The following is a 16,767-nucleotide window of genomic DNA, read 5'->3' as shown; positions in this document are numbered from 1 at the left end:
TTAATATCATTAGAGTTGTGATCATGCGAATATGTTGATCTTTTAATTGCTTCTATGTCTTTTAGGTATAAGCTCATATTACACGTTTCGTATGGAACTTCTCCAAAGATTAAGCTGCTTTTTTTTGATGGTCTAGCCCAGCTTTTTGTTTGTAAAAAAGCTGATGTTTTGGTTTACCAAATAGCCGAGGTACGTTCTAACAGAATAGACAACGTACTTTCTACCAGTATATATATATATATATATATATATATTTAGAAATTTCTAATAACATACATTTTCTTACAAATTTGTAACAATGATCAGGATGATCTTAGCATTATGCCCGTTTCTCTTTCTGCTCTGATTGGGAAGACCATGCTCTTCAAGATTTCTATCACTAATGATAATTTGAAGAGTGACAAGCCTTCTTATGTTGTTGAAAAGTTTTGGGAAAAGAGGACATGGTAAACCAGTTTTTCAAGGTAACATATTAAATTAATAATGTAGTCTATAAGATGTTTAAATTAATTACTATTATTTCATAATGTGTTTATCCTTAATATAATTGCTAGGAAACTTACGGTAAAGTTAATGATAATCACCAAGAACTAGAACCAGCTGAACAAATTCTACAACTTATGTCGGAAGAAACAACATCATTTTCGTCAAAGAGGGAGTTGTCCGGACTCAATGAAGAAGTCGTACGAGGTCATAACATGACTACTAGGAAGAGGATCAAGATTGAGAAGCAAGCGTAGTATTATGCTTATGTTATGAATTGTTTTATAAACAAAATATGCTTTTGATATTTGTTTTTATCAAACTTTAATTTAGGCCTTTAATTGCATTGATAAGACTAAGATTATTTGTTATTTTCAAATTTATAATTTAATAAATGCTCAGCATTTTATTATTCAGTAATAATAAACATATAATTTTATTATTCAGTAATAATAAACATATAATTTTTGCTTAAGAAAGTATTTAGATAGCCAACTTTCAATTATTTTGCATAAATACGACATAACAATAAGGGAAGAATCGATGATATTTTCCCCCTTTTAAAAGAAATATAGATATTCCAAAATGTATACTCTCCTAAAATTTATTTAAGATTATATAAATATATGTTAAGATAAATGAATAAATGTTAATCTTACATTTTTTTTATCCTTTAACTTTTTAACTATGGTATATTATTATCCGTCTATGGAAATAATAAAGTTGAATTATATAAATGAAAAGATAATAACCCTTAAGTTATATAATTCTAAAGAACGCAAATCGCTTCGATTGTATGCATACGATAAGACCTGAAAAATTACCAATACGGAGAAAGAAGGATCCGATTCATGCAGTGAATACAAAGAGTAACTAATATTCAGTTTCTGATATAATAAAATATGTTTTGATTTTAAATTAATGTTCAAACGTATAAACTTATTTCATGTGTAATTTCAAAACATGCAAGGATGATAAGAACGCAAGCTCTTAAATCAAATAAAGTTTAAAAACGCAATCAAGGTTGTTTCTATATCCACATGTTATAGTATATAATAAATTTTTTATTAATAATTTTTTCGTGTTCACCTATGTAGTTCCTACACTGTTGCCTCTAATGCATGAAGATTTTGTATGTTTTATTGTTTCTGACTCTGAGTCAAATAACGATAGCGATTCTGTAGCTCGATTGATGAATATGATACTGAGTATCCTACTATGCCTAATGTAACATGTAAATTCACAGCCGTAACATCTGGGTTACAAGTAAATGGTATTTTTGTAAAGCTAAACTTTCTTTTTGAAATAATTTTAAATATATATATATGCAGGTAAATTAATTTTGTATTTTTAATGTTATTAGGTTATTATGATGAAGGAGATCCTTTGTATCTATTTAAAAATTGTGAAGCATATTTGTGGTACAGAGAACGGTTAAACAAGCGAGTAAAGAAGGCGAAACCAATTTTTTCATTGTGCTGTAAAAAAGGGAGAGTCAAACTTCCAAAGCTGAAAACTCCACCGCATACATTATCGGCGTTGTTATATAATCACGATGATATGAGTAACAACTTCCGTGATAATATAAGAGCATACAATATGATGTTTTCCTTCATGTCATTAAGTGGGAAAATAAACCATTCTATTAATAATGGTAGAGAGTCGTACATGTTTCAGATGTGTGGAGAAAACTATCACCGTATCGGAGATATTTTACCTGAACCTGGAGAAAAACCGACGTTTTTACAACTTTATATACATGACGTAGATAATGAAGTCCCTAACAGGATAAATGCGTTCAGGTAAGTTTAATAACTTAAAAAAATATAACATGTTGCTAATGTTTTTATAATTTTTTTTCCTTCAAAGAACATCTGGCTCTACAAAGAAAATAACACAACCAACTGTAGAACTTCTGAAAATGATGCCTTATAGTCATAATCCGCATGTACAGGCGGTTAGTTCGGCTCGAGAAAGATTTGATTTAACCAATACCGTGACAGATCTGAGGTTATGAATTCCTACAGAAAGAACTGCTGATGCAAGGACTCATAATCTACCTACATGCAATGAGGTTGCTGGATTAATACCAGGTGATTTCAATCTTGGAGTATTTAAGCGTGACATTGTTATAGAAAGTCGTTACGGCGGTCTGGAGAGAATAAGTGAACTCCATCCAGCTTACATGCCACTTCAATATCCATTATTGTTTCCATATGGAGAGGATGGTTATAGGCCAGGCATTGACATTGGTTTTGTAGATACGGCTGGACGAAAAAGGAAAACAGTCTCGATGAAAGAATTTTATGCTTTCCGAATGTTTGAGAGATATCAAGAATCTTCTACGATTGTGATGTCGGGAAAATTATATCAGCAATTTTTGGTAGATGCGTTCACAACCATAGAATCTAACAGACTGAAATATATTTCCATGAACCAAAACTAACTACGGACGGAAAGAAACGATAAAATAGTTGAAGCTGTTAATCAAGGAGACGAAGATCTTGCAGAACACGGAAAAATAGTCTACATTCCTTCATTGTTTACAGGTGGAAAACATTATATGATGCAACATTATTTAGACGCGATTGCTACTTGCACGTACTATGGTTTTCCCAATATTTTCATAACAATTACTTGCAACCCCAAATGGCCTGAAGTTGTTGGATATCTAACAAGGCATGGTCTTAAGCAAGAAGATAGACCAGATATATGCTGCCGGGTCTTTAAGATGAAGCTAGACAGACTAATAGAGCAAGTGACCAAAGAAAAAACTTTTGGTGTTGTAAACTCTGGTATGTTTCATATTATTAATCAATTGACTTTCTATACGTTACCGTGTTAAAACCCAAAGTTTATTAATAATGGCTTTTGTTTGTGTGTGCAGCTATTTATACAATAGAATTCCAGAAGAGAGGTCTGCCTCATGCACACATGATTTTATTCTTGCATCCAGAATATAAAATGCGTACACCAGAAGACATTGATAGATTCATAAGCGCTGAGATTCCTGATAAACAACTGGACAAGTACTTATATGAAGTTGTATCTTATGTTATAATTCATGGACCTTGTGGTATTCATAACAGAGGAAGTGTTTGCATGAATAATGGTACGTGCACTAAATTTTTTCCAAAACCATTCATGGAAAACACTGTCGTCGACGATGCTGGTTATCCAGTATACAAACGGAGGAAAAATGGGAGATTCGTGCTCATATTAATGTTGAATGGTGTAATCAGTCACGATCAGTGAAATATCTTTTCAAGTACATTACCAAAGGGCCAGATTTTATTAGAGCTATCATAGGAGAGGAAGACGATCAGAATGAAATCAAGAAATTCTACAACTACAGGTATGCCTATTTATTAATTTCATATAAATTTAACCATGTTAATTTAATATTTATTAAAAGTATTTTTCTTTGATAAGATATGTCTCCGCATGTGAAGCAGCTTGGCGAATATTGGCTTTTCCGATTTGCTATCGTACTACTCCCGTTGAAAAACTTCCGTTTCATCTTCCTGGACAGGAATTAGTAGTTTACAACGAAGATGATCCTATTGCAGATGTTATGAAGCGTTCAGCTAGAAGATCTAAACTGTTGGCCTGAATGGAATGCAGTAAAAAACATCCGGAAGGTAGAAGTCTCACTTATGCTGAATTCCCCAACATGTTTGTGTGGATTAATAGTAAAAAAATATGGCAACCAAGATCTAAGAGAAGAAAAAGTTTTGCTGTAGGCAGAATTACATATGTACCACCTTCTATAGGCCCGGCGTATTACTTGAGAGTTTTACTTAATACAGTTCCAGGGGCCACAAGTTTTGATTTTTTAAAAACAGTAAAAGGTAAACTGTACAAGGAATTTAAAGATGCCTGCTTTGCATTGGGATTATTGGATGACGACAAAGAATATATTCTAGCTATAAAAGAGGCAAGTATGTGGTGTTTTGGGCCGTTTCTACGGAATATTGAGATTATTGGATGATGAAAAAGAATATATTCTAGCTATAAAAGAGGCAAGTATGTGGTGTTTTGGGCCGTTTCTAAGGAAGTTTTCTGTCATACTATTGCTTTCCAAAAGTGTTTCAGTGCCTCTCGATCTCTGGGTCGCTACAAAAAATATATTGTGCAAAGATATTTCGTATTTGCAAAGGAACCGTACGAACAACCACAGTAAGTTATATTGATGTACACGAACGTATGCGATTATTTTTCTGATCATAAATATGTCAACTTAAAAAAAATTCTCTGTAATGCAGGTCTAATGTTAAATCATGAACATATAATAAACATATGCTTAGCTGAGATTGAAATGATTATGCGGTCCAATGGAAGCTCTCTGTCAACTATTGTGAATATGCCTAAACCCAACCAATCTGTGATGGATAATAATGAGAATAGGCTTCTGATAGATGAGAGAAACTACAGGCGTGAGGAGCAATGAGAGGATTTCGAGAGGTTGTTACGTATGTCAACCGATGAGCAACGAAGTGTCTACCTCGAAATTATTGAAGCAGTGAATTTTAATAAGGGAGGTATGTTTTTTGTTCATGGATTTGGTGGTACTGGAAAAACATTCTTGTGGAGTATTCTTGGCGCTGATATTTGATCTAGAGGTGATATTGTTCTTAATGTTGCATCAAGCTGTATAGCTGCTTTATTTATGGAAGGTGGCAGGACAGCTCATTCTAGATTTTGTATACCCATCCATGTGGACAAATTTACAATATGTTCGATAGATAGTAAATCACATCTTGCCGAGTTGATTAGAGAAGCAAAGCTCATTATATGGAATGAGGCTCCAATGATGAACCAATTTTGTTTCGAAACCTTAGATAGAAGTATGCGAGATATTATGAAGTGTGATCGGGTTTTTGGAGGTAAGGTTTTTGTTTTAGGGGTTGATTTTAGACATATTCTACCGGTTGTGCCAGAGGCTGGTAGAGTTGGGACAATTTTAGCCTCTATAAACTCATCATTGCTTTGGGATAGTTGTAAAGTACTTCGGCTTACACAAAACATGAGGCTTCGCAAGGCGAAAAACAGTCAGGATGCAGATGCTCTCTCCACGTTTTCAAAATGGCTACTCGATATTGGGGATGGAAAGATCAACGAGCTTAACAGTAGTGAGGTCGAAATAGAAATACCCGAGGATTTATTAATTGCTGCATGTGACAATCCTATACAAGCAATTGTTAAACAGATATACGGTACATCATTTGCAACAAGGACCGATGCAATATTCTTTTGCGAAAGAACTATTCTTAGTCCAAGAAATGATGCCGTCGATAAAATAAATCAATATATGCTCTCCCAACTTCCAGGTATATTAAGAGTGCAATATTTTTTTTTGGCAAACAAAATTCAATATATAAGGTTTCTTATTTTGGTTTTATTATATCCAGGGGAAGAGAGACAGTATTTGAGTTCAGACAGCATCGAGAATTCCGATACAAGTGCATACAACGATATGATCTACACTCAGGAATTCTTAAACAGTATTCACGTTACTGGATTACCTAACCATGTTCTGACGCTGAGAAAGGGAGCACCTATCATGTTGCTTAGGAATATTGATCCTAAGGAACGTTTATTCAATGGTACAAGATTGATTGTCACTCAAATGGCTAATCATGTTATTGAAGCAAGGATTGTAACAGGTAAAAGAAACGTCAACGATAAAGTTCTTATCCCTAGGATGTTTGTGTTGCCACCAGATGCAAAGTTTCCCTTTCGTATGAGGCGTCGTCAGTTTCCCGTTGCTCTTGCATTTGCGATCAATATAAACAAAAGTCAATGTCAGACGTTGGAACATGTTGGATTGTATCTACCCAAGCCCGTATTTACACATGGTCAACTATACGTTGCATTTTCTAGAGTGACAAGCAGAAAAGGATTGAAGATTTTGATTACAGATGAAGAAGGGAAATGTCACAACAAAACCCTTAATGTGGTTTTCAAAGAAGTCTTTGAAAATTTATGATTTTCTTTTAAGCATCTAATATCTACTATTGTCATCAGATTTTCAGTTTTTCCCCTTAATAATATTACCTTTTTACATATCAATATCTAAGTGTTAAGTTTTTTAAAATGAAAACATGAGAACATCTTCAATATGTTAACATGAATTATATTTTCTACATACAAGTGTGACAAACCTTATATTAAAACTGTATTAATTTATATAATATTAGTATTTTTATTAATCCGACTAAAATGTGAAAATAAAGAAATTAAGACGCAACGCTCTTTGTATTCTTACAAATCAAAAATCCCCTCTTTAATTGATTTTAAATTATTTTGGAACAATTCGTCAATATAGTGAATTGGTATCTTTGATTTTAGATTCTTTTAGTATTTATGAAACTTTGTGTATTGGTCCTTCATATATAAAAGTATGACTAACACTTTAACAAAAATAGATTAGCAACACTTTGGGAACCTAATTTCTGTTTTTTTCCCAAAATAGATGTTTGTGCGTGTATAATGGATGTGGAAGATAGAAGTAGGCCTGCGAGTATCATTGATATTAATGAAGTTGTTCTCATGCTGTTGAATGGCAAGTAAAACATATTTACTCTACCTTTATGACTGTTATATTTTAAAGTTGTCTCTATTAAGATTTTTATTTGATTTGATAAATATGTAGGTGTGAGACTGTGAAGTGTCGTCTCAAAGACAACTTCGCTTCTCAATTCATGACCATATGGCAATCAAGCGGGTGCCATCTCATATACAAATCCGAGCATGTGTTATGTGTAATGCGGTTTATGAGGGTTGGAGAAATGAAGGTATATAACATTAATTAGTTCTGATATAATCATCATAAGGTAACCAATATATTCACTTTAAATTCTAAATGTCTATAGGTGCACCATGTCTTGAAAACACCTTGGCCTCTTCGAAGATCTTCATAAAACCAGAGTTCGAAGGACTGGAGCATCACGAGGCTATGTAAGATGTAATTATGTATATGAAATCAAGTTCTGTATGATGTTAAAGTAAAATTTCTTTAAACACTTATATATTTACAGGACTGAATTTGCTGGACGTTATTACATAAACCATGTGATCAAGCAACAAGGTGAAAGCTCAAGGACTCAAGTGTAAAGAATGGGTCGTTGGCCGTTATTTGTTTCTTTTAAAATGTCTATAAAATTTAGTATATTTGTATTAACCGCTACTTGAAATCCAACTTTGCATTACTCTCATTCTATTTTGTAGCTGAGATAATACATTATAATATATAATTTTGAACTATTGAAGATTGCTTATGCTTTTAAATGAATTCTACTTATTGAATTTCAATATCTGTTTCTACAGTTTAGTAGTTTATTTTAAAGACTCAATTAATATTTCATATTGAGAGTATTATTTATATTTTGTAAAATAACATTTCTGTATATATGCAAATACAAAAACTTATTGACAATCCAATAAAACATTTAAAACTTTTTCAATACATAAAACACAATATTTAAATATGTCAATTAATACATATTAAGTCATAAAAGTAATATATTTGAGAGTATTATTTATATATGGTAAAATAACATTTTTGTATATATGCAAATACAACAACTTCTTGACATTCCAATAAAACATTTAAAACTTTTTCAATAGATAAAACACTATATTTAAATATGTCAATTAATACATATTAAGTCATAAAAGCAACATATCATAAAATTTAAAAACAGTTGTTATTAAAATTTTAATACCGCGTTTTAAGCGTGGGTACTTCTCTAGCTAATAAGTAAAAAGAAATATATATATATATATATATATATATATATATATTATACCCGAAAAAGTTGATCAAAGGAACAGTAAGGGCTGTTTTTGTAGCAAAAAGGAGAGGAACGTGCATGGTCATCGTCCACGAACAATTTCTAAAATGAGACAGAATCTCATAAAAGTGTGAAGTCATTTTCATATAAAAGTCCCTAGCTAGTTTGTCTCTTTCTTCACTTTCTAAACTAAATTTGGACTCACTATACGAACCGAATCATACACAATAATTGTTTACTCTTTCAAAATGTTAGATTTTATTGGCCTTTTACATATTTTTCTTAATTTCTTTTTTATCTGGATAAATTAGAACAATAGTTTTTATGCATGCTAGCAATGTTTTCTTGACCCAAAACTATAAAAAATTATGAAATAAGCTGACTTATGTTTGAGTTGGAAGTTCCACGTTGTTCAATTTCATGAAAAAAAAATCAAAATCATAGATTTTAGATAAATAGTATAGTAGAGGCCGACCCATCTTAGGGGCTTAGGGCATGTGTCTAAATTCAGATTTCTATATTTATGAAATCTATATATCCCAAAGATCATCTAGATTTTGAAGATGTATTAGATGACTGAAGTAGTGTCTGTGTGATTCAAGAAGTGATATAGGATTGTTGTTGTTTTATGTGCGTGAGAAGTTTCAAGAAGGTTTGAGAAGACAATATTGAAGGACGGTTTGAGGATGAATTGAAGAGAAAAACTACTATTTGGGTTGATTAAATTGGAATTTTACAAGGAAAAGGAAAATAGCAAAAAGCAAAAAGTCATTTTCTTATGGAATTTGGAAATCTTCTCCTATGGTGATTAGAAAGTATTGATGGATATATAAGGAGGTGTTGGACACGTACTAGAGAGATAGGAGAGCTGAGAGATAAATATAAAAACCCTAGAGAGCTTTCTCATTGTGTGCGGCTTAGTTTTGTGGTTTGGTGCTTGTGTTGTTCAAGCTTCTTTGTTCGTCGGAGTGACGTGTGTGTGAAGGTTGCTCAAGAGAGTTGAAGATCTGAAGTCTAGGCTCAGGGGGAGTTTAGCCCAAGGTTAGGTGATCAACAGGTCAATTAATCACCTAATGTGTACTCCACCACGATCTAATGGTATCGTTGTAACACTTCAAGGTCGAATCCACAGACACCAAACAATTGCACTAAGAAATTATCAAGATCAAATATAGCTAAGACAATGGAAAAGTTTGTGAATCAAGTAACTATCTAAAACGGAAAAGTAAACAAATGTTTTTAAGGCAATAGAGAAATATTGGGCGCAGGGAATCTTGAGGGTTTATGATCACGAATTTAGATGATTAGATAGGGATGCATTAGACACCGTCCTAGAACTGAAATCACTGTTGTATAGCTAACCTACTTTCGCAGCGTTAACTATCGATGCAATGAATTCACTAAACTCTAAACCGTCGTTTGGACCTAGCAAACCAAGCAAGCAAAGGTTCAAGTTTGATCTGTTCACAAGGTCCCTCAACTTCAACTTTCGTTGGCTAAGGTCCACCTTGCTCATTTAAGTTCTTTTCCAGCAACTCAACAACACTTTTGGTGCCCCGATGAATTAAACCTAAGATCTTAATCTAGGTGATCAATCTAGTTTAAGCATTAAGAACAACTATAGATGAAGAACAATAAGATCAATCCCTAATCTAACAAATCTAGCATCAATTAATCATGGAAACCCTTCTGAAACCCTAAACCCAACAGTGAAACTATTTAGACATGGAGAAGCAGAAACAACAAATCAATAATGAAGAAAACATAATTGAATTGCAAAAGATTAGAAATTAGAGATCTTCTCCCTTTACTCTCAATACAGAATAGTCTCAGAAAATAAAACTTATGTCTCTGAAGGCCGTGCCTCTAACTTAAATATTAAAATAAAACCCTAAAAGTCGGTTTAAAACAAATAAGGAAAAGTTGCGTTGGGGACGGGAATGGTCGATCTCGAGACAGGATCAGTCGATCCGGAACGTTTTTCTGCTCTCACTCCATCTGCTGACTAGCTCGATCAGTCTTCAACCAATTTAGCTACAGATGCATATTTTCACCCCCAAAACGCCCAGATTCCTTCCAAAATCACCTAGAACCTGTAAAAACTCACAAAGGACTAAAATGACTCTAAAAGCACACTTGGACCTAGGAAAATACTCAAAACAAACCTAAAAACTATAGTTAAAACCCTACAAAATGCAGACACATCAATTCCCCCGGACTTGAATCTTTGCTTGTCCTCAAGCAAGAACAGACAAAAACTCAGGAACAGAGAAAAGGTTTGAAAGTGGAAACTCACATATTCTTGGGAACTTCTTCTTTGCACTCTTCATCACATCAAATTGAGAACTACTTTCTGTACTCTGCCCATGATTAGGATCAACACTCCCTACTCTGAACTCCACGGCCTTAAAGAACCTTCAACATCCCCATTGTTGTCTCTCTAAATCAGATTAGTTAAAAGGTGCAGTCTTACCATGGGGGTATCGATCATTGAACTTTTGACTCCTTCAACCTCTTATCGCCCAAGACCTCCTCTTATGCTCCCTTTCCTCTCTCTTTTCTCACTTCCAAAGGATTGATTTCTCCCTAATTTTCTAGGGTATCATTGTATTTTTTTTATCAATCCTTTGCTCTTTTCTGGTGGACAGGTTTCCATGAGTTCCGAAAGATGCACGGGTTTACGCACAACCCTCAATTCACTTCTTTTTATTACCTATATCCTTTTCTTCTTTCTTCTTCTTTTTCTCTTTTTTTTTTACTGAGTACTGAAGGGAAGAGAGAGGGGAAGCATACTTTGTGAGGAGTTGCATATCTCGTGAGGCTCGAGGGAGGAGTCTTGTCCGATGTATACCAAGCCCCAAGGTAAGCAATTAAGTCCGGTTAAGTCATGTCAAAGCTAGAGACAACTTCTGGTTCAACTTAGTGTTCTCCTAGGCGAGTGTCTTTTGGGGCTTGTTGAGACTGCTCATGTGCATTCCAAGCTTCATTCAAAAATCAAAAGTACTAAAGTAATCATAAGAGTGTTAGTTCAAAGCAAAAGATTCCTAGAAATGATCATAGTTTCCCAAAAAAAAATTTCGTTTTTTTTTTTTTTCAGACACGACAAACTGACTCAAACAAAAGAAACATCCAAAGAAAATGATATTAGTAACTTGGAGACATCCCTCCCCCGGACTTACTTCATACCGTCCCGGTGTGAAAGCAAAGCTAAGGAAAAGAATGAATCCCAAAAAGAAAATAAGAAAACATGAAAATGAAAAAGAAAGAAATAGAAACAAAAACCGGTGATTTCGCAGCTGGTGTCGGAGTTGTGTTGGCATGGGTGGGGATCGATCGGTCTCGTAATGGGATCGACTGATCTAAACATTACTGAACTTGGAGATATCTTCAGCAAACCAACGGGATCGACCGATCTGTAAGGAGGATCGATCGATCCGAAGCTCCTGGAACAAAAAATTTCGCATCTTCTGCGTTTGGAACCTGTTCCTGAAAACAATTAACACCGGACGTGATTTCACCATAATAAATCCTAAAACAAAACCAAAATCCTAAGACAAATAATAAAAAATGAAAGGGTAAGCCAGCACAAACCCCATGGGTTGCCTCCCATAAGCGCTTGTTTAAGGTCTATAGCTTGACCGTGGTTTCAGGTGTCAAGTGATGGGAGGATGAGAACTCATATTTGAACGAGCTCTCGAATTCGTCATCTTGAGCTCCAGAACCTTTTTCAACATACCATCCACTGCTTCTTGGCCTTTTTCTTTAAACTCCGGAGTGAGGATGGCTTTAACTTTAAAGAAAGGCCGAGATATTCCCTTGCACTTCACCTTGTACTCAATGGTGTCTCTAACATATTTCTGGGGTACAAAGGTGATGTAAAGATCTCGTATCACTCTCTCTATCTTCGGCTTGTCTCTCTTCTTAACCTTCTTAGACCTCTTCTCAGAAGAATGAGTGTCTCCATCCAGGACTTCGTTGACCTCATTCTTATCATCATTCTCTCCCAATATCACGACATCCACCTCCTTCTCATGTTCTACAACTAGACAAGAGCCATGTTGTATAGCTTTATTTGCAGTGATTGCGTTGTGGAAGACTTTATCATCAATGTTAGAGAAAGTGATCCTCTTATTAGGCAAGTCAACAACTGCTCCCACTGTTGCTAAGAAAGGTCTCCCAAGAATCAAAGGCATAACAGAACTCCCGCTCATTTTCACAACATGAAAATCTGTAGCAACCAAGCAATTCCCAACTCGAACATCTAAATTGTTAATGAAGCCTTGTGGAGTCGTGGTGACAGCATTTGCAAACTTTAGAGAGACCTTAGAAGCCTTTATATCATCAATCCCCAACCTCTCTGCAACAGCCTTAGACATTACGTTCACACTGGATCCAGTGTCACAAAGGGAATCCTCAAAGTTCACTCCTAAGATGGAGCATGGAACAACAAATTTTCCTGGATCTTCTAACTTGGGTATTTTTTTCAAAGATGGAGCATGAATGTTCTTCTCTCTAGCCAAAAAGGTCTTAACCTCCACCAAATCCGTTTCTTCAACCAAAACATCATTGTATACCTTCTTAAACAAAGAAATATGCTTTACTGCCTCTGTAAAGGGAATGTCAGCGATGAACTCACTTATAGCTTCTTTGTACCGACCATACTTCTTTTCATCCAGAGGTTTCTTCTCATGTCTTCTTGGAAAAGGAATTTGTGGCCTATAGGGCTTTGGTTCCACAAGAAGTGATTCCTTGGAATCTGCATCAGGAAAAACTGAGCTGGGTTTTCCCATACCTGCAACAGGGACCGACTGGTCTGGACGTGGAGTGGCCGATCTGGGACCTTTTGAAACTGGTTCTTCGTCACTGACGGGATCGATCGATCTATAAGGGGGATCGGTCGATCCAACTTCTTTGGGGATCAAACTCGAATTATCAGAATGGATGGGACCGGCTGGTCTAGTCTCAGGATTGATCGATCCCGTCTCTGCGGAAGCCAAAAATGAGTTGATCCCACCATGGAGTGTTATAGCATTGCATGACTCTTTGTTCTTAGAGCTAGAAGAAATAGCAGAGACTCTCTTATCAATGGAATCAACACGTGAACTCAACCTCTCAAATTTTCCAGTCAAATCATTGTACATGCTATCAATCTTGACATTAATCTCAGCAGAACTTTTCTTATGGCCCTCCAACAGTACTTGCATCATCAATTCGAGTTTGTTATCTTGTGGAGCTGCAGATGGAGCGTGGTATCCTTAGGTATTTGAGCTATTAAATCCAACACCTTTGTTCTGAAATCCTTGTGGGAAGTTACCTCGTTGATTATGTGGAGGATACACTTGATCTTGAGGATTCTCAACGTTGGTGCTTTTGTAGGAGAGATTAGGATGATTTCTATAATTCTGATTAAACCCATGATTCTGATAGTTCCCATGTCTTCCTACATAGTTCAACTCCTCTGTTCCCTCAAAACCTGAATTCACTCCAGATTGCTGATATGCACCCGTCTGCCCGTCGCACATGTTGACAGCTTGTTGATCTCTCTTCAAAAGAAGGTCTACCTTGGCAGTGAGACTCTTAATAACATCTGTATTCACGGAGCTAACAACACGCACAGAATGATCATACTCATGGCTATGATTGCTGTTACTCGCTGCAAGGTTTTCGATCAAGAGGATTGCTTCAGGGGCAGTGTTAGTAGAAAAATCTCCTCTGCTGGCAGTATCGAGTGCCATCTGGTACTTCTGGTCAATTCCTCCATAGAAGATGTTCATAAGATTCTCTTGTGAAAAGCCATGATGAGGACAGTCCCTCATATACTCCTTGAATCTCTCCCATGCTTCACAAAAAGACTCTGTACCACTTTGTGAGAAGGTGGTGATCTTGCTCCTTAACATAGCTGATCGTGACTTAGTGTAGAAGTGGTTTAAAAACGCTGCTCTACACTGCTCCCAAGTGGTAAGTGATCCTCGGTCCAAGAGATTTAGCCATCTCAAAGCCTTATCTCCTAAAGAGAATTGGAACAAAGTAAACATGAGGTAATCATATGGAACTCCATTAGACCTTGTTGTACTAGCCAATCTCTCAAAAGCTTCAATATGGTCCAGAGGGCTCTCTGATGCTAATCCATTAAACACACGGTTCTGAACCAAATTGATGAGACTGTGCTTAATCTCATAGTCTTGTCTCGCAGGAGCAGGAGGTTGAATTGCAGACCGATTCGCAAATAGCCTGTTGTGAGCATCCTCATCCCTTAAGGTCGCTTGCCTTGCAGGTGGATTCAGTACAGCTTGCTCTTGCTGCCTCTGCTGTTGTTGGACGATTCCCAGCTGAGGATTGGGCGGGTTAGCCCCTGTGTTATCTCCGTCAGCCATAGGATTGGCCTGGGCTCTTGCTTTGTGGTTTTCGCGTTCAAGCTGTGCTAACTCCTTGTTTCGCAGGTTACACAAATCAGTAGGCTTGTGGCTTTTTGTTTGCATGCACCTGAAACGAAAGAGGAAGAACGCAAGAACAAGTCAGTAAAAAAAAGTAAAATAAACCTTAGACTAAACGTGAATCTAAAATTTCAAAGGCAACGTTTTGGTCCCCGGCAACGACACCAAATTGATCAACAGGTCAATTAATCACCTAATGTGTACTCCACCACGATCTAGAGGTATCGTTGTAACACTTCAGGGTCGAATCCATAGAGACCAAACAATTGCACTAAGAAATTATCAAGATCAAATATAGCTAAGACAATGGAAAAGTTTGTGAATCAAGTAACTATCTAAAAACGGAAAAGTAAACAAATGTTATTAAGGCAATATAGAAATATTGGGCGCAGTGAATCTTTAGGGTTTATGATCACGAATTTAGATGATTAGATAGGGATGCATTAGACACCGTCCTAGAACTCAAATCACTGTTGTAAAGCTAACCTACTTTCGCAGCGTTAACTATCTATGCAATGAATTCACTAAACCCTAAACCGTCGTTTGGACCTAGCAAACCAAGCAAGCAATAAAGGTTCAAGTTTGATCTGTTCACAAGGTGCCTCAACTTCAACTTTCGTTGGCTAAGGTCCACCTTGCTCACCTAAGTTCTTTTCCAGCAACTCAACAACACTTTTGGTGCCACGATGAATTAAACCTAAGATCTTAATCTAGGTGATCAATCTAGCTTAAGCATTAAGAACAACTATATATGAAGAACAATAAGATCAATCCCTAATCTAACAAATCTAGCATCAATTAATCATGGAAACCCTTCTGAAACTCTAAACCCAACGGTCAAACTACTTAGACATGGAGAAGCAGAAACAACAAATCAATAATGAAGAAAACATAATTGAATTGCAAAAGATTAGAAAATAGGGTTTAGAAATCTTTTCCAAAGTGTCAAGAAGGATTAGAGATCTTCTCCCTTTGCTCTCAATACAGAATAGTCTCAGAAAATAAAACTTATGTCTCTGGAGGTCGTGCCTCTAACTTAAATATTAAAATAAAACCCTAAAAGTCGGTTTAAAACAAATAAGGAAAAGTTGCGTCGGGGACGGGAATGGTCGATCTCGAGACAGGATCAGTCGATCCGGAACGTTTTTCTGCTCTCACTCCATCTGCTGACTAGCTCGATCAGTCTTCAACTAATTTAGCTCCAGATGCATATTTTCACCCCCAAAACGCTCAGATTCCTTCCAAAATCACCTAGAACCTGTAAAGACACACAAAGGACTAAAAGGACTCTAAAAGCACACTTGGACCTTGGAAAATACTCAAAACAAACCTAAAAACTATAGTTAAAATCCTACAAAATGCAGACACATCATTAGGTTATCTTGGTTTGAATCTAGGCTCGGTGTGAGTTTAGTTAAGGGTAGAGATTTATCCTTAAGATTTCATGTTATAGAACGGAGCGGTGAAGTAAGAGGATTGTGTTTGATTTACGTGTTTGCGAATATGTTGTATTTGCTTTCTTGTTGTAGTGAAATCGAAATCTGGATGTGGTCCCAGGGAGTAGGAAAAACCGAACCTCGTTAACAAAGTTCTTGTGTTATTTACTTTCTGCACTTTATTATTGCCTCATCTGCATTTACAAGTGGTAGCAGAGCGGGTTCTCGATAGAGATTAAGTCTAGTTTCGGGTAGATCAAGGGTGAGGGTAGTTCAGGAAGTAAGGCAGAGCTTTGAATCAGTTGTGATGAATTCATACAGAGAAGGCACGTCTATGTCAAGACCACCGTTGCTTGATTCAACGAATTACGGGTATTGTTTTTCGACCTGTTTGTCATCATTGTGGTGTTGTTGGGCATATTAGGCTAAGATGTTTCAGATTGTTGAGAGAGAGGAGCCGCATGGAGAATGCTTTTGATGTAAGATTTTGTGGTCATACATGTTATCATTGTGGAGTTCAAGGACATCTTAAGAGGAATTGTTTCAGGTTCATTCAAGAGGTTAACTATGGAGGTTTAAGGCGCAACAAGATATGGTTTAAAAAAAATAATTTCAATG

The 16,767-nt window shown here is 35.9% G+C and overlaps 1 protein-coding gene and 1 non-coding gene across 2 annotated transcripts; both read left to right on the top strand.

Moving 5' to 3' along the window:
• The first annotated feature begins 5,509 nt into the window (after positions 1 to 5,509).
• Positions 5,510 to 6,472, top strand: LOC104753611 (uncharacterized). Its single transcript, XM_087492670.1, has 2 exons — positions 5,510 to 5,813; positions 5,895 to 6,472. The coding sequence occupies exons 1-2, from the start codon at positions 5,510 to 5,512 to the stop codon at positions 6,470 to 6,472; spliced, it is 882 nt and encodes a 293-aa protein (XP_087348796.1).
• Positions 6,473 to 14,069: 7,597 nt separating this feature from the next.
• On the top strand, positions 14,070 to 14,176 carry LOC147925557 (small nucleolar RNA R71). Its single transcript, XR_015585541.1, has one exon. It is a non-coding gene; the product is annotated as a small nucleolar RNA R71 (small nucleolar RNA).
• The last annotated feature ends 2,591 nt before the right edge of the window (positions 14,177 to 16,767 follow it).

The sequence above is a fragment of the Camelina sativa genome, chromosome 16 (assembly GCF_030686135.1).
Source record: "Camelina sativa cultivar CO46 ecotype springtype chromosome 16, ASM3068613v1".
In the NCBI taxonomy this organism is placed as follows: domain Eukaryota; kingdom Viridiplantae; phylum Streptophyta; class Magnoliopsida; order Brassicales; family Brassicaceae; genus Camelina; species Camelina sativa.
The sequence above is the reverse complement of the archived record's forward strand: the minus strand, read 5'-3'. Positions and strand labels throughout refer to the sequence as shown.